General features: G+C 39.0%; 1 protein-coding gene across 2 annotated transcripts in view; it reads right to left on the minus strand.

The window, feature by feature from the left end:
- Nucleotides 1–26155, minus strand: part of DAAM1 (dishevelled associated activator of morphogenesis 1) — a 187476-nt gene that overhangs the window by 51309 nt on the left and 110012 nt on the right. For both annotated transcript variants that reach the window (XM_023231543.2, XM_023231552.2), the window contains one exon: nt 4618–4689. In XM_023231543.2, coding sequence (XP_023087311.1) covers nt 4618–4689 — 72 coding nt within the window. The remainder of the gene's footprint in view (nt 1–4617; nt 4690–26155) is intronic.

Consider the following 26155-nt stretch of genomic DNA (forward strand, 5'->3'; position numbering starts at 1 on the left):
GGGATCTGCTAGAGCAGTGCTTCTCAGACTTTAATGTGTATATGAAAATCACCTGAGGATAATGTTAAACCGTGGAGCCCGGTTTTGTATGTCTGGGGTGAGGTCTGAGAAGTTGCATTCCTGACAAATTTCTAGGCAATGCTGATGCCGCAGGAGCAAGGTTCTATGTAAGACTGTGGTTGTTATTATAAAATTGTGAATGCCAGTAAGGTGTCTAGTCCTTTCCATTCCCTTTGATTCTGTGATCACCCGGTTGTACTAAAGTACCCCCAGTCTTATGACTCCAGGATTCTCCACTCATGGAGCTCCTGGTCCCTTTTCTTCATCCTATTCTGAACACATGCTTGTCTAGTTTAATCTTTTTACCTATTACAAATTCTGATAGAAATGCTTGGCTGGGAAACAGATTGGGGTGACTGTATTGAAAAAGAAAAGCTTGATTCATATCCATGGGTCTCAATGACCCAGTCTTAGCCTTTCTTTCAGGACCATAAATCATCAAGGGTGACAATCAATAGTATCAGCATTAAGTAACTAAATGTTAACTAAAACCTAAATATGATTTCATAATGAGAAGAGTAAAGGTCAAAGCAAAATAAATATAATATACCAGTATCATTTATGGCAACTGAAATAAAACCCAGTAGTTTTTCAGTTCTTAAAATCTTGTTATTGTTTCTGTAAAGTTGTCCTCTTGCTGGTGATGCTCATGGACAGCTGTAACCAGAGGATGGTGAGGAAGGAAGCTGGGTGCAGAGACAGCCAATGAATTCTCCCAAAGCTCCCAGAGACCCATCCCCTGGAAAATTCACACAAATCCAGCCAAGAACATTTAACCTCCAATGATACAACTGAACTCATTTGGACTCTTATGAAATCACTTTGAATCTGTAGCTCAGAACCAAGCCTTTTATGAAGATCATTCCTTGTTGCTAAGCTTAATGACACGAAACTATCCCCAAATTAATGACTACACATTTTACTGTGGGTCACTAGTACAAATAAAACTGCATGTATTTATCCTTTTGAAAATCTTGGAGAGGGCGGAACATATGAATAGCAGCAGTTTATATTAAGCTTCTCCATACTAGAGTTGGGAGGTTTATGAAATGTCAAAGAAAATTAAATTGGAACTTCCTTTCCCAATACTGTGTAAAGAATATAACCTTTCTCTCAAAACAGAAGAGACTACAACATTTTCTATGTGTGATACATTTTCTATGTGTGATACATTTTCTACGTTCAGATTTGGTTCTGAGGTTATATTTATTGTGCTGAGACAACTCAGGATATGTAGCTGAAATTGATGTTCTAAATGTGACTTTTCAAAATAAAATAATTTATACAAAATTTAAAGCTTTCAAGCCTGACATTTAGGAAGAAGGTTTAATTTGCAGCTTTTAGTAGATAAGGGAGATGCCTACATTTCTGAAGATGACTACTATGCCAAATATCTAGTATGTACAGGCCTTGTGGAGGCTTCTTTGAATGCACGATGCACTTACTAAACACGTGCTCACATGAGAAGCAGACAAAGGACAAAGTGCATGCTTGCAGAGGGTCTTTTTGTCAAAGCTGCTGAGGTGTACACTGGAACACGCAGGTCTGACAGAGATGCACAAATGTGGCCCAGAAGTCATTCCTGCTGGGAGTCTGGAACTTAGCTCTCATTTGAATAGTTTCTTTGGTGGGAAATCAATAAGCCAGCCCACTAAGCATACTGAACTTCACCTCACAGTCTTCTTCCTTGAGAAAGCATGGAGAAGCCACATATAAAGAAAGCCGAGGTCCTTCTAGATGTTAGGCCGCACTCCTTTAGTATACTATTTTTCACTCTTTAAAAGTCAACAGATCACTCAGGGGTCCTTTAAAGAACAAAGCATTCTTGTAATGAGGCTTACATAAAGTAATTGAACTTGTTCCACAAAAGGCTGGCTTCACAGACTAGTAAGTGCTGCAGTTCTCAACCTGGACTGTTTATCAGACTCTTAAGGCATTAAAGAAAACAGATGCCTGTACCATCTCAGAAAAGTCAGCCTTGCTAGGCCTGGGGGTGGGGAGAAGGTGGGATAACCAGGCCTCTTTCACATGCCACAGGGTTTCAAAAACTGAATTAGTGAGAGGCAAACTGGAAAGGAGTCTTTGGGCTCAGACAGATAGGTTTAAATTCCCAATTAGATGACCGCCTCCTAATTAGATAACCTTGGGCAAGGTAACCTTTCTGGAGTCTCAGACTCCTTATTTATAAATAGCATTTACAGCATAGGATGCTGGTGGGACCTCAAATAACATATACAGTGCCTGTTACCCTGCTTGTCATGTAGTAGTTGCTGCTGATTCTGCAGACAATGGGTGATGACAATGTGGACAAACACTCCTACAAGAATGCCCTAAGCAGAGAACCAAAGAGTCTAGCTGCTGGGCCATGAAAGGATTTGGAGGACTTGTGTGCCTTTCCATGGCCCCAGGTACAATATTTCAGGACTTCTGCTGTGTGTTATCAAGAATTCTCCGGTACAGACATCATAGTGATTAGCCAGAACTATGTATGCAAGGCGGTGGTGGCAATCAGAATGTTGAGAAAAACAGAAAACCCAGCATAGGGTTTCTGGTCTCATCAGATCTCCTTATTTCCTGAAGTATGCAGGAATTTTGAGGCCTCATTAATTCATGGACCATTAATGCCTTTTACCTTTGACCCTGGAAAGATGCTGGCTCAGTCCTAAAAGGAACATTAGAAAGCTTTCTTAGGTGTTTGACACAAAAAGTGTAACAAAGTCACTGACAATTTAATAGACTTGTGGTGCTCTTGGGAAGGATTTTGGATTAGGAACCAAACACACAGCAGTTAAAATGTAGATCACTCAAGAATGTGGCAAAGAATTGTCCAAGGAGCTGGATGGAGGAGAGAGGAGGCTCTTAAAGAAGGGCCACATGTTGGCACATCACGGACCCTGTAGCACACAAATGAGCCAACTCTACTCCAGACAAGGCAGGGGTTAAGTCACTAAAGGACAAATTAATCTAACTGTCCTATACTTGAAGAAAGGAAAAATCCACATAGAACTTAGTATTTCCCCATTTATAGAAGGGAATTCATTAACAAATAAGCAACTTCTCTTGTTAGATAACAAATAATGCAGATTTAATTAGAAAGAGAAACAATTCTTTTTTTCCTAACAGCCAGGAGCAAGAATTCAGAAAATAGCCTTTATATGCAGGAAATATAAATGGCTCCAAATTATTATTGCTTAGGCAGATGCACAGAAAATCCCCGGTGGTCATCACTAATCTCATGTTCTGTTGGCATATTCACACAAATGCTGAGATCACCCTTTTCTCATCTTTGGCATTGTGTGAGATGCCTTGAATAAGGATTTGGTGGTTATTTTCTGTCCATTTCTGCTATGCTTTTAGATTAGAAACCCTTGGGGAAAAACTTATGTAGTTTCTTCTACAATTTTTATATATACATATATATATTAACCAGGCTGTTTATTATTCATTGTATGACAACAGAAGAAGCATCTTCTAAGAAAAAAGCTAAAAAAGAGGAAGTTACTAAAAGTCAAGACCTCTAAAAGTTTAGGAAACGTGTGAATGACTCACATATTCTAATCACTTTTTAACTATTCCAGCAGCAGGAAAATGTTATGAGACCATTTAAAATGCTTGTTTTGAGTGATAAGAAATTTATTCTCCATAAAAAGGGAAGGCAGGAAGGAGGTAGAAGAAAGTATTCTCGAAGTTATCATCTACTTGCATGTTATAAACATGAATATAACAGACTGACTCTTAAAATCATGAGTGTGCCCACTGAGACAAAGACTGCATTCTACTGTGGGCAACCTCTAAATCTTATCAGCAGGGATGGGATTTAAGCTACTAAGGCTCAAAGGTCGATGACTTATTTTCTGCTGTGAATTTTAGCTGTGATGAATAGGTGTCCCTCAAGCTGCTGGCAATGCTGACATCACAGACATCCATGCACTTAGAATTCATATTTTAGGCATTGAGAATATATATTAAGCAATTACTGAACCAACAATTCATGTACTAAAGACTTTCCAAGGACATCTCAGCACTACCATTATGATGCCTTTTCATTAAACCACTTACTTCATGAATTCCTGACCTATTATATGAGTAAAAGAGTACTTGGTCCCCTGTAAAATCAAGAAGCCAGGAAATAACCAAGTTCTCAGTAAGAAAGAGAATGGGAGGAATATAGTAAAAAAATCGCTTGATCATATTATTTTAAAATGGTATTAACTTTTAAAATAGTGTTGCCATAACCAAGCTGCAAGTGACTGGTAAGAGCAATTGCAAGTTAAAGTTGAACACAAGCCAGATTTCAGACTACATTTTCACTTACAACATTAAACTCAATTATATTTTAGTGTGTGCTGATTTTATTTAAAACATACTGGAAAAATCACTTTGCCAAGTATCCCTCCTACCCTCTTTCCTTTCCCCAGCATGGAATGTTTAGGATGGAGTTTGGAAAGGTACTGACATTTGGTAGGTCATACTCAATCGAATTTATTGTGCAACTGTGTACTTTGTACTATACTTGCATTTTAAATGATGTGTCAAAGAACATAAGAGTCTACTTACAGCAGCCATGGAATTGAGCTGATCAATGTAGAATTCAGGCCAACTTGTAGCTCCCTTGTTTTCTTCTTGGTCCTAAAAAGGGGGGAAAAAAAAGTGACATACCACCCAACATACACACACAGCACCTAGAAACACATCCGACTTCCAGAGCACCCAGACAATGACCCACTCAAGCCTTGAGAAGACACAAAGGTATGACATATTTATTTTTAAATGTTGGCTTTAAATGATCGGACTGCCTACTTGACTAGGGTGGTCTTCCCACCTCAATTTCCACAAAGAATGCTGAAGTGTGAGTTAGGTGTAACAAGGGGACGTTTTCTGAAGCGTGGATCAAGAAGAATTTAAGTGGTGTAAAGTTGTTTTCCTTCAGGGGCTATGTCACACTGGACAGTACTGTTAGACTACACACCTGGATGGAATCCATGAGAGAAGGAAACTTGCCTTAAAGGTGACCATAGGATTCAGCCAGTTATTAACCAAACTTTTCCCGTTAGTGTATTCAGACTCCAGCAGGCAGTAAAAACTTGAAGAAGGGTTTCATTTGATGTGGCAAAAAAATAAGTACTGCTTCAGATGAAGAGGTAGAAGAAGAAAGCCTGACACTGAATGGAAGGTAGTAAAATGAACTCACATTAGTTGGAGGAGCAGCCCTCATGCTGTGACAGCTTAGGAGTTTTGATAGAAAAGGTAGTAGTGCCTCTGAGTGGAAAAGAACTGAAACCCAAAGAACTCAGGCACCAATTCCTAAACTGTCCCAGCTAGCCTTGCCTCTTACAGAGCAGGGTGACCTGGAGCCAGTCCCTAAGCTCCCCAGGGCTTCTGTGGATGGGAGATCTATGCCAACCTGAAGCCGAATCTCAAAAATAACAAAAAAAAAAAAATCAGCTATCAGTTGGCTGTGGCCTCTGCTCCACCTGAACACTGAGCCCAGCAGAAGATGGCACTGCGGTCAGGGATTTCTGTCTGCACATCTATGTGGCTGTGAGTCACTTGTGTGATCAAACAGACCCGAAAAGGAAAATTTTGGTTCTTTAGCTTCACATTCAAAGAGCACCTGAGGACAATCGATATCCCATCCCAGTGGAGAAGATGCTGTGCCATGTACACGCAGCTGCTGTCTCATGATGAAGTAGTGACTACCTCCTATGTTTTAACATCTCTTTTAGTAGAGCTCTATATCCTGATGTCAGAAACCCAACCCTCAGGAGAGTGGTTTCAAGGTGGGGCATTTAATTTCAGTCCTATACTGTGCCTCGAAAAAACACTTTCTGTAAGCAAATCTTTCCAGACAGGTCTACACAGGTGGAATAAAAGAAATGTAATTTCAAAACTATTTTTTAAGTAGTCGCAACAAGGGGGCAAAGTCGCTTACAGTGCCTTAAAAGCTGGCAGTAACTGATACCTCAACTCAGGCAGTTGTGTGAATTTCATCTGGAGATTGAACAAGCCAGATGATGGGGACTAAGGCTACAGCAGAGGCTTTGAAGTTAGACTGGATTACACTCCCATAGTTTCAAAACATTTAGGAAATCTGATGAGTTTTTAGAAACAGGCCTTGATTATACTTTAACATGTTAATAAAATAGCTATAGTGGTAGTATAAATGCTAAACCCTTCTTTCCTCTTAAAAGGGAGTATTAAAATTAGCAAAATCCCACTCTTACCAATGTATTTAACAAGCCAAAACCCACAGTGATATTCAATGGTATTTGAACATATAAAACAAAGTAGAAGGTGCCAGATCTCTCTATTCCCCCAAAGTAGGGCAAATTTCCAAAACTAAAACAAAATCAAGTCGCATGTCTGAGGTCCCACAAGAGCCTGTCTGTTGTAAGCTTAATATTTAACAGTTACAGAAGAGAGATCATTCTTGAAACTGAAGATTGGTACATAGAGAGAAGTCTACAGTTTGGAAATGTTTTAATAATGCAAATAGATTAACAGTGCACGTAGATACTGTCATCAAAATAAGGGGAAGAAGGCTTCATTTTTATTTCACATGCCTCAGTGCTGAGAAAACCAAACAAGCTAAAGTATGTGAATGTTTCTTGTAAATGTACTAATGTGATCCTCAAAGTTCTGAATCTGGGCAATGTATCTCCAGTTTCCACTGTGCCTGGTCCCTGCATACAGATATGTGCTGCAGGAGCCATGTGAAACTCCCATCTCTGAACCAAAACTCTCTCCTCCTCCTCCGTGAGGTGTTAAGAGTCTGTAGCTCTGTAGAAACATAGGCCAGAAGGAGATGAATGCCATTGTTCTCTGGCAGGAGGAGAGGAGAGGGGGGCTCTGAACATTAATTTTATTATTTCTCTAATCCAACTCTTCTTTTTACCTTAGGAGGTTGATAGACACCTATAAGAGAATATTCATGGACAAGATTTCCTGCTGGATGCAATTCACCTTGACACTTCTTGCTCTCAGCCTGCACTAACTACTGTTTTAACTTCTGTTCTAGATTGTATACTTTGCTCCTATGATCCCAAATTCTGTGAATGGGAGAGCCCTTCGCCAGAAAAGAGAACTTGTATAGTACAAAGTGCCTTAAAGAACACTGACTTTTGTTTTTTTAAACATCCAACTCTTTTAAAAGATAAAGAAATACACAGTCTTTCTAGTTTCACCTTATTTCCAAATAGCACATTTTTCATTCCAAATTTCTGGTCAGTAGCTAGTAAAAAATTCTAACAGATCCTCTCTCATCCTCTTTAAATGTACAAGGATGCATTATTTTTCTCAACATCACTTTGCCCATAAGAATAAATTTTACATTGTCTCTTAGTTCTCCTTCTTACTGAGGTAGACATTCACAGCTATTTCTGGGACTTCACTATCATCTCTATCATCTCCAAGATGACTGTGATACACTTCTCTCACCACCAATAGCATTTGAACCCTTAGTTACTCACTAGCTGTGTGACTCTTAAGTAACCTCTTTGTGACTCAGTTTTAGTTTCCTTACCTGTGAAATAGGTGCCTGCTTCCTCATAGCATCTTTGTGAGAACTTAAAAAGTTACTACAAATAAAGCAAGCACTGAGAAGAGTATACACAAAACACGCTCAATAAATGCTAGCTCTAATGATAATGATACTGTTCCAGAGTCTCCCGTTATGGCCATTCAGTATCCTTGTAACTGGGACTGTAAAAATTACAGCAATCAGTTTGGAAGTAAATTTTGCTAGTAATTGTTCACATTTAAAATCCATATAGCCTTTGCCCCTGTAAGTTTACTTTCAGGAATTTAGCCTATAATTACATATTCACACTTGCACAGATATATAATCACGACAATTTTTCACTACAGCACTGTTTGAATTAACAAATGATACAAAGGGGAACAAATATATACAGAGAGGGGCTAGGTGCAGTGGCTCACACCTGTAATCCAGGCACTTTGGGAGGCTAAGGTGGAAGGATCACTTGAGGCCAGGAGTTCAAGATCAGCCTGGGCAACACAGCAAGATTCATCTCTCCAAAATAAATAAATAAATAAAACAATTAGCCAGGCTTGTTGACACAGGCCTGTAGCCCTAGCTACTCAGGAGGCTGAGGTGGGAGGTCTGCTCGAGCTTAGGAGTTCACCAGCCAGGGTGACATAGCAAGATCCTATCCTCACACACAATAAAGAAAAGACAAGTAAATATATTGTTGGGGAGAGAATGTTTCAGAATATCATCATTCCCATCTATAGGGAAAAATATGTATACACTACACACAAACATTTCCAGAAATATTAAAAAAACTTAACAATGGTTACCTCTGGATAGCAGAAGGTTTTTTTTTTTTTTTTCAAACTTGTAAACTTCTATATAATGTAAATTTTTATTTTACCAAGAACATACACTATTTTTACAATTAAAATAGAAGTTAAGTTCTAAAGCATTATGCACTGTCAGGACAACAGCTTTCGTCTGTCTGATGTTCAGGGTGACATGGAATGCATCAAGACCCTTTGGCATCTGGAATGTCTCTGTCCTCCACTCCTGGGGCACCCCTCCACCTCCCACAGCAAATAATTTAAACCATTTCTCTACCAATTGTCTTCTCTTACTGGATTTCTATTTTTAAAACTCACCATAACCTCAATATCAGCTGTTTATGCAGAGAAAGAATCTCTGATTTGGGACAAGATTTGTATACCCAAAGCATGCTAAAATGTTCAAAATATCTACACTCATATACTTAGAAATTTGTGTGACAATTTCTTGGTAGCAGCTGAAGTCTTCCATTGATGTAAGTGAGACTCAAAATACAGTTAGAAAATTAAGTCTTTAAAGAAGAATAACTTCTTCTGAAGTTAGCACAGGACACTTTCTTAATAGGGTCATTTCCCAAATAATAATATAAAAGTATGTCAGAGAATTTTTTTTTTTTTTTTCAGTTTAAGATGCTCTTAGTAAGGCCCGAAATAAGCTATGCAAAAGGTCAATCAATTGTAAAGGACATGCTCTGCGGTTGTTCACTAGACCACAAATCACAGGCTGAAGCAACATTCATTTGGCCAGCTAAAGCCATAAATCTCTATGTGTGCTGTTACGAATCGAAGAGGTTCTTAGACAATATCTGTCAAGGAAGAAAGACACACTCTTTAACTGTCTAGACTGGCTGAAACTCTTCTAGCAATGTATAACAATACCACCATCTCAAATATAGTGGAGATATACTAAGGCTTAACCAAACAAATGTCAACAGCAGGAGTATTGTTTCAGTATGACACAAAGTAAATACTATTGTGATCATTTTCATTACAGGAGAAAGGCAAATAATTGCTAATAAAAACCTGTTCTCTTTGCAAAGAACATGCTTGTAGAAATTTCAAGTGAACTGTAATCATACATAGAATGAAAAAATTCTATCCATTGTTAATAAGCAAAATAGTCACCTTGTTTATTAATTAGTCACTACTGGTCAGGCACGGTGGCTCACACCTGTAATCCCAGCACTTTGGGAGACTGAGGTGGGTGGATCACTTGAGGCCAGGAGTTCGATACAAGCCTGGCCAAATGCTGAAACCCCATCTCTACTAAACAAACAAACAAACAAACAAAAATTAGCTGGGCATGGCGGCACATGCCTGTAATCCCAGCTACTCAGGAGGCTGAGGCATGAGAATCGCTTGAACTGGGAGGTGGAGGTTGCAGTGAGCCGAAATCGCACCACTGTACTCCAGCCTGGGCAACAGAGTGAGACCCTGTTTCAAAAAAAAAAAAAAAAAGAAAGAAAAAATATGTCGCTACTATTCTAGGTAAACACCAGTCCAATCCCATACACTAATGAATACAACAAACATTAAGTAAATTCACTTTACCCCTAAAATTTATAAAGAAACCTAGGCAGAAAAGAGCAGATAGGCCAAAATAGTTTATTCTGTTAGGTAATGTCTCCATGATGTGTGGCATCTAAAAGAACTCTTATGTTAGAGAACAGGTGCCAACATGAGACCAGGTCTAAGCAACAGGGAAAGAGGAGCAGAGAGGACAAAAGATGTAAAAATATTTGTGGGAGGCCTTGCTAATAATGTCTGCTAACTTCCCCCTCTGGCTCATAACAGTATAAACAGCATCTTCTCGAAGATGGCTATGATAAAGTATGGAACAATCTGAAACAACCAAGGGTCGCAAACTTTTCCTGTAAAGAGCCAGACAGGAAATATTTTAGGCTTTGCAGACCACACAGTCTGTTGTAACTATTCAACTCTGCCATTGTGTAGTACGAAATCAGCCACAGAGAACACTTGAATGAACAGGCAATGCCACATTTCAATAACACTTTCTTTACAAAAATAAGTGACTGGCCAAATAACCCCATGGGCCATAGTTTGTCAACCCCTGTGAGCTAGATTAAGCTTGGCTCTCAAGAGGGCTGGATTATATCAAAATCCTAACTTGGTTACCAACTATTTTTCATGCATCAAGCTGCAGCTATAAATTAAGATAAGCTCATAAAGTGTTTGGAATTTGCCCAGTAACCTGAACTTTTTCTAGAGAAGCAGTGACCTACCATGCCTGTGAAGTGTACCTTCTTGCCAAGCTCACTGCTCCTTGAATCTGTCTTTAATCCTACTTTTTGAAAACAGCATAGCATCATTAGGTTCTTTAAATCCTGACATTTGCCCCCAACTCTTTCCATCTTACTCTTCCTTTTTGGGGTAAAAAAGTAGTAGGAGATTTAAAACTTGGAGTTTGGAGACTTGCTTTCCTCACTCCCTCCAATACCTAACTTTAACCCCTGGTGGTGGGCAAAACTATATTCTATATCTGAAGTTCGCCAAAAGAAGGGCAATTGGTTTCAGAAAATAATTCCTGTGTTGTCACATTCCAAGATAGCCATGTGGTCCCTGGGACTGCCAATCCTGGTTACATTTTTTGGCTACTGCCACAATTATATATCAAGTACGTCTGTTGCCAAAATCTGGCTGGGCCCACACAAAGAATGATTACAGAACAGTGGCTTCTTCATCTGCCAGGAAATCCAACACCTCCTCCTAAGCCTCAGAATGTCAGTCATTTTTCTGGAAAGACTGAATGATGACTTGCAGTAACAGTGGCTTTCACATGTAGCAGGAGAAATCATGGAAGAAAGAGTAAACTTTCTCCATTATTCCTAATGTTTTAATAAAACATATGCATGTTTTTAAGCAAAGCCATCATAGGATTATACAACTGGTCTTTGACCTTAGAGACAACCTGGGCTGAGTTTCCTCTCACAGGGGTCCCTTATAAGGTTACCAGCAGATGATCCATCACCTGCTCTTGAGAAGGCTTCCAGAGGTCCACAATCTTCTGGGACTAGCACTCTCATGAACTATGAAAAAATTCACCCGACACTGAATTGACAGATGTCTCCTTGTAACTTCAAGCACTTGTTGGCCTTAGTTTGGTCCTTGGGAACTGCATGGAATAAGTCTAATCTCTCCTATGAACAATGACCCAGGAAATATTTAAACTACTTGAATAAAGTGATTATATCCTTCCCAAATCTTCCCTTTTACAAGCCAGAAATTCTCTACTGGCTGTATAACACAAGTTTATCTTCCTCAATTAATAAATCTCAAATTTTCCATAAATTCATCATACCCTCATGTCCATTATTTGCAGGGATAACTTTAACCAACATAACTAAGCTCCTATAAAAGGACTATTTTCACATATTTGTATTAGTATTCACAGTTCTATACAAACTCTACTGAGAGGGAAGATTTCTATCCAAAATGTCTCTCCAAGAAGAACAGAACAAGCTTTCACTCTCCTGATAACATTATCTCACAGATAACATTTATGACTTAGAATAAAAGACACGTCATATTAAGTGGAGGGAAACATGTATAGTCCTTGCTTTATTAAGTATACATATTTTAACAAAGTTGGACATAAACTAAACAGCAAAATGGGTTTTCTCATTATAAGACTGAGGATGCTTTACCTCTAAAATATAAATCTAAGTTAACAAAATTGAAACTACATGAATAGGACCTTGACTCACCAGCTGTCAAGAAATTTGGAGGGACGTTTAAGTCCCTTTAGAGCGTTATTTTTCACACCTCCAGATGACTTTTGCTATCTCCGCTATTCTCCTGTATAACCATCCATTCACATATCATAGGAATTTCTTCCATGTATGCATATGAAACCTGATACCTCCTCTGACCCTCAGGGCTCTGCTCCTTCCTTTTCTTTGGTTTATGCACGTAGAAAGACTAGTTGAGCCAATAAAAAATGCCACGTTTGCCCCAGAGAAAGCCTCTTGCTACCATATCACGTATTCAAAAATAAAATATACTTGAGGATTTCAGATCACTTAGAATCAGCTCCCTCTTTATCAATTCTCTAAATTTAAAATTCTGTATTGGTAAAGAATAATTTTTTAAAAGCATGGCATGAATCCATGTCAAGTATTTTACTAAACTTGCTAATAAATGAGAGAACTAGGAAGATGTTACAACTGGTTCAAAGGAGAACCCAAAGAGTAGACTTATGATAAGCATCATGATATCTGAAAGAGTTTACAAACAGATGCAAAACTGGCCAAGAGGGCAACAGTCAATTGTATCAGACTCAATTTGCCTATCAGGGATAAGAACCATTGGAAGTGCTATCAGGTTTTTAAAACAATAATTTACAGATTTGTGAAAGAAGCTTGAGACAAAAGTAGAGATGACTCTGAAGAGTGCTATAGACAGGATATTTAGTCTATCTGATATTTACTCCATTTCACTATAAGTGCAGCTTAGCAAAATAAAAGATGCATGACTAGTACTTCCTGGTTGAAGAAAACACAATCTATAAAGGTATAATGCAGAGGCCACACTGCATGACTAACACTCTGCTCTAGACTCCTCGCATCTAAATTACCTAAATGCCCAGGCTTGCCCAAAGCTCTTGCTCAAGAACATTTATTCCATTCTGACCATTACACGTCAATTCTCTCTATTTCTGTTGCCCTGCCTAGGCTGCATGGTATGGTTTCTATCTGTGCATCACTGAATCTCAAACTTGAGACCACTGAGCTCCTGACCATTCCATTCCATCTCCCTTGGAAGGGAGCACTTGGTCCTCTATCCCCCTCAGGAATTTGTTGGTTAAGTATTTGGGGTATGACTAAGTCTTCCTGTACTATTGATTAAAAATAAAAAATAAAAATAAAAAAAAGCTGTGAACTCAGTGAGGTTAGACCCTCCAGCCAGAAAAGAGGCTATACTCAACTGCTGCTCCCTAACAGTTTGGTCTAGAGCTGGATGCCATGTTAGAGTAACACACAGTCTACTAAACCTCCCAAAGACATGGCAGAATTTTAAAATCTAAATACTTGCGTAGACAGCCAAACTCTGTGGCAGCATTAATACTACACTGCTAAACATAGGGCTTCTCAAGGGCAGGATAGGAGCAGAACTGTTTTCACTAAGCTCATATCTACAATGCTGAGTGGAATCTAAAATGACATTTGCTTTCCTTCTCATTCCTTTACTCATCTAACAAATATTTATTGAATTCTATTATATAATGAGCTAAGCACTATTCTGGGTGTTGGAATACATGAATAAAAGAACAAAGTTCCTTGCTTTCCTTGTGAGTGATCCCTGAGACAGACTTAGCAGTTCCTAGACTTACACATTTCTGAACTTTAGAGTTGAGAGGTTCTGAGAAGATTCCAAGTTGACTCCGACAATAGGTTCTAAGTCTTTGCAAGTATAGCTGCAAAAAAGTATGCCTATTTAAATACTTCACTCTCTCTGGTCATCATGTTAAAAAAAACAAAAAACAAAAAACAGTCAAGTGTTCGTTAACTCTCCTGCCTTTTTACTAAGCCCTGGTTTTTACCAATGCATCTTCTAACTTCAAAGTAAAGATACAGTGCAAGCATTCCTGAATTCCCCTGGGAAAAATCCTTTGGGACATTTCCCTGATAGCACAAAATGTCACATTAATATTTTCCATATATCACAAACTTTATTTACACTGGTAAAAATCATCGGAGTTTCTGAATGGCCTGAATGAAATAGCACATAGCTATTATTTTTGTTCCCCCCAAAATCACACACCCAGAAAAGCAAGAGAAGAGTGCCACTTTACAGAGACCTAGTCACCCTGTGGGGAAAAGCAGCAAACAGAAGAGCAACAATATCACCACATTTCTGTAAGAGTTCAGGAGCCCTCTGCTCCAACACCTTCTTTCCTGAACAAGCCTCAGCTGACTTTACAAGGAGTTGTGGGGTGGTTAGAGGGGATGTGGGGGAATACATTTTATGTGCACCTGGTATATCTAAGAAAGCAGCCACAAGCCTTACCGAGAACTAAGAACTGAGATTTTACAGTCCACTTCCCAAACTATGAGACACTTACTTTATTTATTTTAACAAGTCATTACTTTGGCAAAGCACTTCACAGCATGGCATATGACTGAAGCCTAAAATTCTCAATCAGTACAACTCCAACATCTGAAACCAATTTGTATGACAACTCCCCCTCAGTTTCATGGCAAAGAAAAAGAAATATTCTCCAATTATTATTTTCAGAAATGATACAACCCCACTTTTCCCTGCAGGCAGGCACTGTGCCTATGACACAACAGTGTACAATGACATAAAACAAATTATTTCTACATAGCTTGTTAAGAGCCAAATCTTTGATCCACATGTGTCACCATGGAGTGCTACAGACCCAGGTACAATGTGGTCCAGTTGGTTTGTAAATTAACATATTTGGACACACACTGCTAAACCCTTATGTAGTGTGCAAATTCAATCAGTGGTGTCAATGGCCTTTGCTGCCTCACATCTTGCTACCACATTTGTAGCTACCAAACCCACCTTTCAGAATGTCATAAAGCAGGTTTTGATGTTCTGGAACCAGCCCATGGGAAAACAATCAAAGTGTGTTTATGATTTGCAATATAATGTTTAACACAAGGCTATAACAAAAGAGGACCCTTTGGAAAAGAGTAATTAAGCTAAAAGGAGAATCGGGGTTAACAGTAAGCACATAAGGGCATATTCCATTCAGGGATGCATCCTCAGAATGAGAAAAAAGTGCTGATGCAAACCCCGAGGACAGTCAGAACTGCACTTCTAATTTTAGACCATTGTAAACTCTACAATGTACTCCTGAATTAACGACAGCATTTGTTGCAAAAGAAAGAAAGAAAAGCACTAGTTAGAAGATACCACTGTATCAGAAACATCTCAATATGGAGACATAGGAAAGTACCTCTTAGAAACTGAGAAAACAAAATGCTTTTCCTTATGTATGGGGACAAATAAAAGGATACTGCACAAGTCAATGTTGCTCTGTACCACACTGAAGAATAACAGAATTTAAGACTGTAACTTAAGGGTGGTTATTCTTTGGTAGACTCTACTGTAACCATTTCTAGTGCCACAAGTTACCAGGTTCCTAAAGTATAAGGAGTTTTGAGAATCCCAAATTATTAGTGGCACATTCTAATATACAAGAAGCTCAAAGCTTCTCCCTACTCTACAAAGAGGAGGCATTCTGAAATGCATCAAGAATGAAATGATTCAATAGTATTAGGCGTGCTGGAGCTATTAGTGAAAAAATAAATATATATAGGAAAGACACAGGAAAAGTGTTTTTGTTCCTCTTTGATATACCTTCTAAAGGGGCTATTTCTTTCCATATTGATGTCTTTCATAATCCTATCTCCTAGAGTTGGAGTTGGTGAAGTCAGGCAGCCTTGGGGCAGTCTTTCTGTGAAAGCATGGGCCATACCACTTGGAGAGTCAGCCGAGAACCAGAGGGAAGCTCAAAGGAAAGACAGCATGGAATATGCTACTTGAATCTGATTATAATCTAGTGGCAAGAGGAGCTTTCAAGGACAGGAATAGCAAATATTTCCCACATAAGCCACATTCTCCACCATCTGTCATGGCAGATGCTGCTATTTATCTTATTTTATTTTAGAGACACAGTTTCACTCTGTCACCTAGGCTGGAGTACAGTGGTGCAATTTTGGCTCACTTCAACCTCCTCCGCCTCCTGGGTTCAAGCAATTCTCGTGCCTCAGCCTCACAAGTAGCTGGGATTACAGGCACACGCCACCATGCCCAGCTAATTTTTGTATTTTTAGTAGAGATGGGGTTTCGCCACGTTGGCCAGGCTGGTTTCGAACTCCTGACCTCAACTGATCTACCTGCCTCAGCCTCCCAAAGTGCTGGGATTACAGACATGAGCCATCACACCTGGCCGTATTCTTACTGAGATCATTCATAACCTCTGAATGTTTCCCAAAGTGCTCTAGGCATCCACCCCCAGTTGTTCAGAGCTAGCAATCAAAATAAACCTTTATGCCAGTTTTGCTTGAGGTTATTGGTACTCCATTGCTAACCAGGGCAGGAAGCCACAGTTCTAAGAAATGCTGTAACAAAAGGTGTGCATCAATCTAGCACATCTACTGTGCTGTATGTCCCTCAAGGGACCACTGGGGTGGTGGTAACCAGAATGAACAGCTACTTGTGGATTCTCAGACGTGAGATATACATCAGAGACTATTTACTCAGATGACTGAAACTATTTGCTCAGACTCTCTAAAGAAACTCACTCTGAGTTCCACAGGACACTACAGGAGTTCATTTTCATGCCTAGTGAAATTCTGCACTTGCAGATTGAAGAATTTTGGAAATAAAATGGAGCTATGCCCTTGTTCCTCAACATGCACAGGCAAGGTGTTCAAAGGGCCTTGCACAGTCACATTTAGAATTTTGGTTCCACCAGAGCACTGTTGATAAGCATTCTGTGACGACTATGGATGGCTCCAAGACAGTCACGGACTCCAACCTCAGCAACTGACACACAGCCAAATTTGTCCTGCACCAGAGCTGTTAAAAGGAACCTGCTTAAGAATAACTTAGGGGCTGGCTGGGCATGGTGGCTCACACCTGTAGTCCTAGCACTTTGGGAGGCCAAGGTGGGTGGATCACCTGAGGTCAGGAGTTTGAGACCAGCCTGACCAACATGGTGAAACCCCATATCTACTAAAAATACAAAAATATGCCAGGCATGGTGGTGGACACTTGTAATCTCAACTACTCAGGAGGCTGAGACAGGATAATTACATGAACCCAGAAGGCGGAGTTTCCAGTGAGCCGAGATTGCGCCATTGCACTCCAGCATGGGTGACAGAGTGAGACTCCATCTCAAAAAAAAAAAAAAAGAATAACTTGGGGGCCAAAGATTGCTGTTCTGTGGCAGTCAAGAACCACTGTCCTCCAGGACTGCCATTCAGAGCTTACGTTCCAAGTCTCCTCCAGGAATTGGAGCCAAGACAGGAGCATTCTTCCCACTGTGCAATACCAATGCGGGCATGAGTGACAAGCCCTGAGTGAATGCTGAGGGAGTGGCTTCTCTAGCCCCCACTTGAGAGGGAAAAAGAGAGCTCCACAGGACAAACTACCCTCACACTCTCCATGACTCCCCATTAATTGGGTTGTCCAACCAATCTGTCTTACTTTTTCTCAGCTGTATATTGCTAACTTATTTTTGTTATGGTTGGACTACAAGTGAATACAAACACAAGGACATTCTCTTCCAGCCTGGTGTTCCTCAGTTACAGGGAATGCAAGACCTTGAGTGAAGGGGTGTTACTCACTAAAGAAATACAAGTTTGGGTTAACTAAAGTGCTTGGATATTTTGGAATTGTTTCAAATTTTGGATTTTTTTCTTTCAGATTTTGGAGTATTTGCAGTATACCTACCTGTTCATCTTTCCTAATCCAAAAACCTGAAAATCTTAAATCCAAAATGTTCCAACGAGCATTTCTTTTGAGAGTCATGTTGGCACTCTCTTTAAAAGTTTTAGATTTTAAAGTTTCAGATATGGGATACTCAACCTGTAGTAGAAAGCACAAGGAGAGATGGATCCACAAAGCAGACACATTTTTCACTGGTTTTACAATTCTGTGAAGAACAAAGTATTTACAGGCTAAGGAATCAACAACCCCCAAATCCACAAATTGACTTGTCTGTAGAAATGAGCTCAAAATTTAGGAATGGGGGATAGACAGCAAGTTAGACCTCTCAACTTCTGAATATCCAAAGGAATCAAGGAAGAGGAGAGAGTCTCAAAATTTTTATAAAGAAATGCTCAAGATAAAGTTGCTCTGGCTAGAGGAAGAAGGGGCCGATTGCGTGAGTTCAGCAACAGTCTATCTGCTTGCTTGTGCAGATGTGCTGATTCTGCACCTGCACTTTAGTCACCAACCAGGGAAGTGGCAACTGCCTCAGAGGAACTTCCTGTGTTCAGTGATGAAGTATCAGTCAAGAGCTTGCTAAAGATGGAAACATAATTTGCCTGGTCTGGAAATCAGGGTGCAAAGAGGTCTAGATGAAAGGAAGAGTAAACTGTACACAGAACAAACCAAATAAATATTGAGTGAATTGTTCATCTGAACAATATGAACAATATGAATATTTGAACAATATGAACAATTCACTCAATATTTAATTGGTTTGCTCTGTGTAGGGTTCACTCGTCTAGACCTCAATATACTTGTCATATTTTGTACTTTTGTATGGCTTTGCATGTATTTGAATAGAATACTTTTCATTTTCTAAACCTTGAGTTTTTGTTTTTAATGAGCACTTTATATTACAGTAATTTTTACATCAATTTGATTTGAGAGACTTATGGGGAAAAACTGAAAAACTTTAATGACAGTTTCTTATACTGGAAACATTTAAACTTTTATAAAATGATTGATCAGAGCAATGAGATATTAGTTTCCTTCCCTCAGACAGTATCAACTCTTCACATGGCTGACAACTAATTCACTGCAGGTGTAAGTTATAGCCATTTTGAAGAGCAATTAAAGGTGAAAATGTTAATATCAAACAACTCAGTAACTACATGTTTAGGTGTCTATTCTAGATAAACTCTTGAACATATGCACAAACATGTTCAACACAGTATTTTTTAAACAGTAAGAAAAACTGAAAACAAGCATGGTCTAATGGGGATAAAAATAATTAAACTGTGGCATGTTCATAAAATGGAATACTATACAGCAGTTAAAATGGAGAAATAGCATACATTGTTTAGGAATAAATGCACATGGAGTTAGGCTATAAATATATGGATAAGTAAAAGACAGAAACAAAAACCACCTTCAGAAGAGCAGTCACCTTTGGGCTTCAACTATATTTATGTTTTATTTTTTTAAAAAAATCTGAGGTGAATATGGTAAAATGTTATTAGCATTTGTTAAATATGGGTATTTATTATATTCTGTACTTTTTTGTACATTTAACGTTTTCACAATAAAAATTAAATAAACAGAAAGCAATAGTTTATCTCATGAATTGAGAGGAAAATTGTCAGAGGTTATTTTTTCTTTTAGAAATTTTCAGAGTGTCAATTTATTGGAACCTAGAATAGTTGCTCTGGTAATTAGGTTTAAGACTTCGAATAATAACATTATCTCCAAATGTGCTGAAACGTTATTTTATTATCTTCCTGACACTGAAGTTTTGTTTTGTTCACTTCAGAAATAACACAGCTAGAATGCACTATTGAATTACAATGCTGCAACTTTGAGCAAATTTCATGGCTTAACAGGGTATTTGTAAATCTGGCTCACTCCAACCTAATAACTTATTTGTAAAAATTGGCTTACTTAATGAAATATTTTTGTGTCGGGTCCTATAAAAGGATTTTCCCCCATTGCAAACAACAGCAGCAGCAATGTTTTCATCAAAAAATACTTTTATTTCAAAACTGAAGATATTCATCAACCACCTGCCTTTTCTAGACAGCAGAGTGGAATTTAAATTTTATTTAAAAAGTAGCCAAACTCACACATACCCACTTTCCAGACTTGACTTCAGTTGGTGTTGACAACTGCCTGCCAAGCAAACCCACTCATGTGAGCTCCTCCATGGGCTACACCTGGTCAGTAGCATGCTGAAGGACTGTGGAGGGCACGTGGCTAAGAGGAAAAAAAATTCAGTGCAGGCTGACTTTCTCTGGACCGGAGACTTCCCTAACATAAATTAAGGGTGTTCCTTAATTCTGGAAATCAGGTCCAGGGTCCCACCCAAAAGCCAACGGACTGCATTTTGTTCACTACTGCCCTAGAACTTTTGCCAAATGAATCCTCCTTTTACTAACTTCTGGTGCTAAGCATAGTGACTTTCTCGGTCTCTTCCCTTATCTATAACAGAACCTCCTAACTTACTATTTCTGCCTCTGAAATAACCTGCAGTTTAACACTTTTGAAATTATCACTATTGGTCTGAGAAAACCAGACATCAACATCACTCAAGAAAATGGAAATTAATCCCAGGTCAGCATATGGGTGAATAAGCAGAAACTCAGTTCATACTACCATTACAAGCATAGTCATCACTGTTACTATTGACTATGACAATAGCTAATGTTACCATGCCTCCAAGCTCTCTGATAAGTACTAAATCATATTATCTCATTTAATTTTCACTACAACCCCATAAAGTTAATCTCATTTTACAGAAGAGTGAGAAATTAGAGAGGTTAACATGCCCCGGGGTCATGCAACTAGTAAATGGATATATCCTCCCTTCTAAGATTACTTTTTAGATGGCTTTTAACTATGTAAAGTATTTATTTGGCTTCTATTTATCTTAGAAAAAATTGTATTACACATACATTATACTATAGTTTGGCACAATTATGAGGGACAAATGTAATTCAGGAAAGCTACATGAAGATCCCTGGATTGAAAGGCTTTTGGAGAAGATCCATCCCCAAAGAGGACGCTACAGAACCAGAATGTTATACCCCAACAGATGGCTCCAAAAGTTTGTCCACAATTTTGCAGATTTATTCAATTCTCCATGCACCAAAGAGAAAAGACAGCTAATCTTTTGGTTCAGCCTATGAGTACATTCACTTACTGCTGCTTTGTTAAGGAGAATGAGCATCTACTGAGAAGCAACATTTATGAAAATGCACACACTGTGAGCACAGGACCATTCTGGATACACAGGCAGGGGTGGTTGTAGGGACACAGCTGGAATGACATGAGTGGTAAAGCTGAGAGGAAAACAAAAATAACACCCAACACTGGTATCATTAAACAAAGGAATTAGAGGAAGGAGGCAAATAAATATTCAAAAAACAACTGCCTTTTGTTAGACTATAACTTTTTACTCTTTTGACTGTCAGAGGCAGAGAATCTTTGAACAGTATTTCACACTTCATATCTAAAATTTGGTGTTCATTTTAATAGTGCTGACTTTTGCAATAAAGAGGGAATAAAGAAAGGAAATGGGTCACTAGCTTTGAGATTATAGCACTTAGGAATGCAAGGGCAATGAGAAACATGGCCTCAATGGGTTTCTGGGCAGAAAACCGAGGGCATCTCATCAGGACCGTATCACTACGTTTTCAGAGTCACTGCCTAAATAGGTAAATGGTGCTCAAAAACTGCGTGGTTTATGGATTAATCTTTGTTTTACTCTCTCTGGGGAAGAGTAAAAAGTGAGAGACAATGAGAGACAGAGATTGAACTGGACAAAGAAAAAATATGCCAACAATGTCTTGACAACACAAGCATTGGCTGCATTTTAAATATTTATTTTTTCCTCCTAATTTTAATGGAAATATGTGGTGGCTTTGTAAGATTCAAGCTGGCTAAGCTGAACCACATCCATTGAGACAGAGAGAAACAGACCATGTCCCAGTGGTCCCGCTTCTCTGGCTAAAACCTAATATAAAATACATTGCATGCATTTTTAAACAGAGCAATTTTATTTTTTGCAACCAGGAAAAACTACTTTAAGGTAAGAGGGAGAATAATATGCTTCATAAAATTTGGAATCACCCACAATCTAAGCTCACAATTATTTTTCTGTCCACCTACCTCTTTATATACACTTTGGCAGACATTTGATTATACTAATTACAAAGTTTTACACATTAGTCCCCCCTTATCTGCGGGGGACACATTCTAAGACCCCCAGTAGATGCCTGAAACTTCATATTGGATAGTGCTGAACCCTATATACGCTTTTTTCCATACATACATACCTATGATAAAGCTTAATTTGTAAATTAGGCACAGTAAGAGATTATCAAGAATAATAATAAAAGAGAACAACAATGACAATAGACTGTAACAAAAGTTATATGAGTGTGGTCTCCCTTTCTCTTTGTCAAAATATCTTACTGTCCTGTAGTCACCTATTTTTGGACTTCAGTTGATTGCAGGTAAGTGAAACTGTGGAAAGCAAAACCACGGATGGGAGGGGATGAGACTACTGTATCTTTTTAAAAATCTTGCCATTACACACTGAGCAGATTCCCACGTCATTAAAATTTCTTTAGAAACATGACTTTTCACTGGCTACAAGACGCTCTGCTGTCTGCACGCATAGTATGACTATGGCTATAGTGTAGCTATACTTCTCTAAGTTGCTTACAGTCATTGGCTTTTAGAGACAACATTGCCAAAAACTTTCTCACACATAATTCCTTTTCTGCATCTCTTATCACTTTCTAGAAGAGGAATGTTCCAAGCTCTAGACACACATTACCAAATGGCTTTGGCCAACATCTGCAGGCCAATGTTCAAAATGTTGGTCAACCAGTATAACAAGGGGATCCATGAATAATAAGACCAGTGATGCTGTGTGGGAACAGGGCAGCGAAGTTCCTGGCTGTGCCATGCTGGGAGTTAGCCCTTCAGTCCTTAGAATCCTAGGGGAACACTGGTGGGCCCTTGGGAGAAGGGCCAGATTGGCAAGGTGGTTTTTACTGGGAGGGCTTGGGGCAGCTCCTGTTGACCAAGTGGAATTTGGTAATATTTTGATCAATAATACAGTTTCACTGGAGCATATCCACTGAACCAGTAGATGGAGTTTCCATCTGACTCTCTCTTTCTCAGAATAAACAAGCTTCAATTATTTTAGTCTTCCCCTGCACTGACTTCATTGTTCAAAAGTTCAAGCCTTTTACAGATTTCCTAACAGGCTCTACAAATTGTGTTTAGTAAATATTAGATTCGGTCAATAGTCCAAACTTGATCTTTGAAGCAATGGCAAAAGGGACAGAGAACAAGATAGAAATCAAAAGGGAAAGTGTACAGTACATGTGAACACAGCTCAAATGTTGAAAAAGGAGCCGGTTTCTAGATGATGGGATCAAAGCACAACATCAACTCTCACTGCTGTAACCAATGGTGGGTCAAAGTGGTAAAGGAATGGTTGTCTTGGTCACACATACCCCTAGAGGTTGGTTTCTCCTTCCTCTGTGCCCGAGAGCCTGTCTGCTTACCCTTTTATGGAGCTTATGACAACACTTTATTAATAATTTGATTCTATCTGCTTCTTCTACCAAGACCATCCACTCCAAGAAATTTGGCTTTTTTTTTTTTAATCATCCTCAGAATCTAGCCAAGAGTCTAGATTCTCTGTCTAGTTTTCTCTGCCCCAGAAAAGATACTCAATACACATCAAACAAATCACACACTAACTTGCCTTACCCTTTACCAACTGCATTTCTTCGGTGAGTAAAACACCAGATACTCAAAACTTGTTATTTCTTACTGTTTCCATCTGGGCTTATACACAAATCCTCATCTCTCAATGCCAGGGACTACGTAGATAAGACAGAGAATTTCAGAGCCTGCAGAGTCTAGAATGCTGGTTGTCCTGCAGCTACTGTGCTTCCCTTATATAGTCTTTAGAGAGGTAGAGAGGAAAGGCAGACAAATTTCTTTCTAATCATTGCTACTTCTGCCACTTTCTATAAGCTCTTATCACGTAAGAGTACAAATGCCAGTTTGAACCCACCACTAGAGTTAAAAACTCAATTGCAGAAGACCAAACCAGGTACTTCTGAATAAGTCTAGTAATATTGTCACTGAAGTCTAGTTTTTTCCCTTTTACTGGTTCCCTCTCCCAAATCTTAACACCTAGCAAAGTGGGCACCTGGAAATCCAGCGCTCACTCTACTGTATATTTAATCAACCACAGTAAAAGAAAGAAGAGGACATCTAACTTATCTTCCCTCTCACATCTTTAGGCCCAGTGCCCAGCCACTGCCTCCCTTCCCAGTTTACCCCTTTTCTCATTAGGATATTGGGAAGAACTAGAAGACCAATGTCTCATCTCATCTCCTCATTTTCCAGCTACTTTGTGTAGAAAATGGATGGTTTCTTTTGTCTTTAATTCCACTACTTTAACATATGTTTCTTTAAATCTGTGTAAATCTGTGTTTTGATCAAGCTACTGCCTCTCTAGCACTGCAAACACAGGAGGGCTTCAGCTCTCCAGGAACTGAAAGAACTGCATCCCAATGGCCACACACAATACAACTTTAATCTTTTTGTGCATGTGGTGAACGAATTCCTTTCTGTGGGTAAGAGTCAGGAATTGATCCAGTCAGGGTATACAAACCAAATTAAGGAATAAATGAAAAGTACTAGCTGAACTTTCAGCCACTTTCCCTAGATGTCTTCAGCATGTACCTAGCACCAGATCAACAGTTTGCAGAAATCACGATAGCTGAGCTGCAGCCAGGATAGGCAAGATTACTGAATGATTTAATTAGGCTAGAATCAAACACACACTCGGCAGCAGAGTAAAAATTCACCTTCCCCAAAGTAGACCTCAAAACATACAGAAATGTAATATGAACAATCTAATACCATTTACTTAGGCCTTGGCTTTAGAGATCAGAAACAAAGCAGGAAAAATTAGGCACAATCATCAAATCCTGATCTTTGCCTCAAATATCTGCTGTCATCACGGCTAGCAGTGTCTACATCCCCATTTACTTACTTGGCAAACTCTGAAGCCCAAGAAGGGGTACAAGTATTTTCTGGATACTAATAAGGACTGGTTAAGTGATACAGCTTGTACATTTGCTTCTGGGCAGAAAAGCAATTAAAGATGATTTCTTCCTGTGCTGATAAGATTGCTGTCAGCGTAATACATGTATACACCCACTTTATTTTCTCCTCTCTGAAGACTTATTCCTTACTGTTCCCAGGATTTAAAAATCATGTTAACAATAAGCAAATACAGCATGGCCAGATGCCTTTTGTGGTCAGATGGTTCATTGTTTAAAAAGCTTCAGTTTAAAATCCAAAAGATTGTTAACAGATGCAGTTTCTGGCTCGAGACCGGGAAAAACCTCATTTAAACAAAAGAGTATGTTGTGATTGGAACTAAAAAGGGAATTACCTTTAAAGATAAGAAACACAAACATTTCCTATTTGAAAATACCCCATCCCAACTAACAGAACCCTTTTTGGACCTTTCATGAAAGTTAAAAAAAAAAAAAAAAAAAAAGACAGTAGATTTGAGTCTATGACAGCAAAGATGACGAACCAGTGCGGTACGTTTTAGATTGGTTTGAACTTTCAACAAGGCCTCAACATCCGTCTCTTATGCTCCCCCCAGATTACTCGATTAGACAAAATTCCAATTAACTTCTTTTGCATCATTTTAGTCTGAGAAATATTTTCTGCTTTGATTTTGGCTCTGGAAATAGGTTTTCAACCAGAGATATAGAGAAGTTTCATAAATGGACACTGAGTTTGATAAGCAGATAGCTGCTGCCGGGACTCAAGTCACTGTTGGACAGGGAAACAGACACTTGGCTGAGCCAAAGTTGGCCCTGTCTTTAGGTCCCAGGCTCACTGGCCTTCACAATTTCTGTTCATTTTTACATGGAAAGTTTGCTTTTCACCAACTCACGCCATCTGTTTCGGTTGGCTTCAGAGGCCCCTTACTCTATGACTTTACTATGTGTGAGAATGTCTGTAATGCCCTGTGTTCTAATCTTGAAAGATGGGAAATATGACAGAGCCCCGGGAGTGTAGCTTTCCTCCAGTCTGAGAAATGGATGTGGCTTGGCTTGCTGGTGATAAGCCTGATTTGAAAAGGCTATGCGAGAGATGTTCCAAGGAAAATAATCTGTTCTTAATATTAAGGATGGCCACCACGGGGCTCTATTCTGAGAATGGGCAACCTGTCCTTCAGGAAATTACATTCTCTGAAGAGAGGTAAACATAATATCCTTCTCCTGGTTCAGTTTTC

This window comes from Piliocolobus tephrosceles, chromosome 6 (assembly GCF_002776525.5).
Source record: "Piliocolobus tephrosceles isolate RC106 chromosome 6, ASM277652v3, whole genome shotgun sequence".
Classification (NCBI taxonomy): domain Eukaryota; kingdom Metazoa; phylum Chordata; class Mammalia; order Primates; family Cercopithecidae; genus Piliocolobus; species Piliocolobus tephrosceles.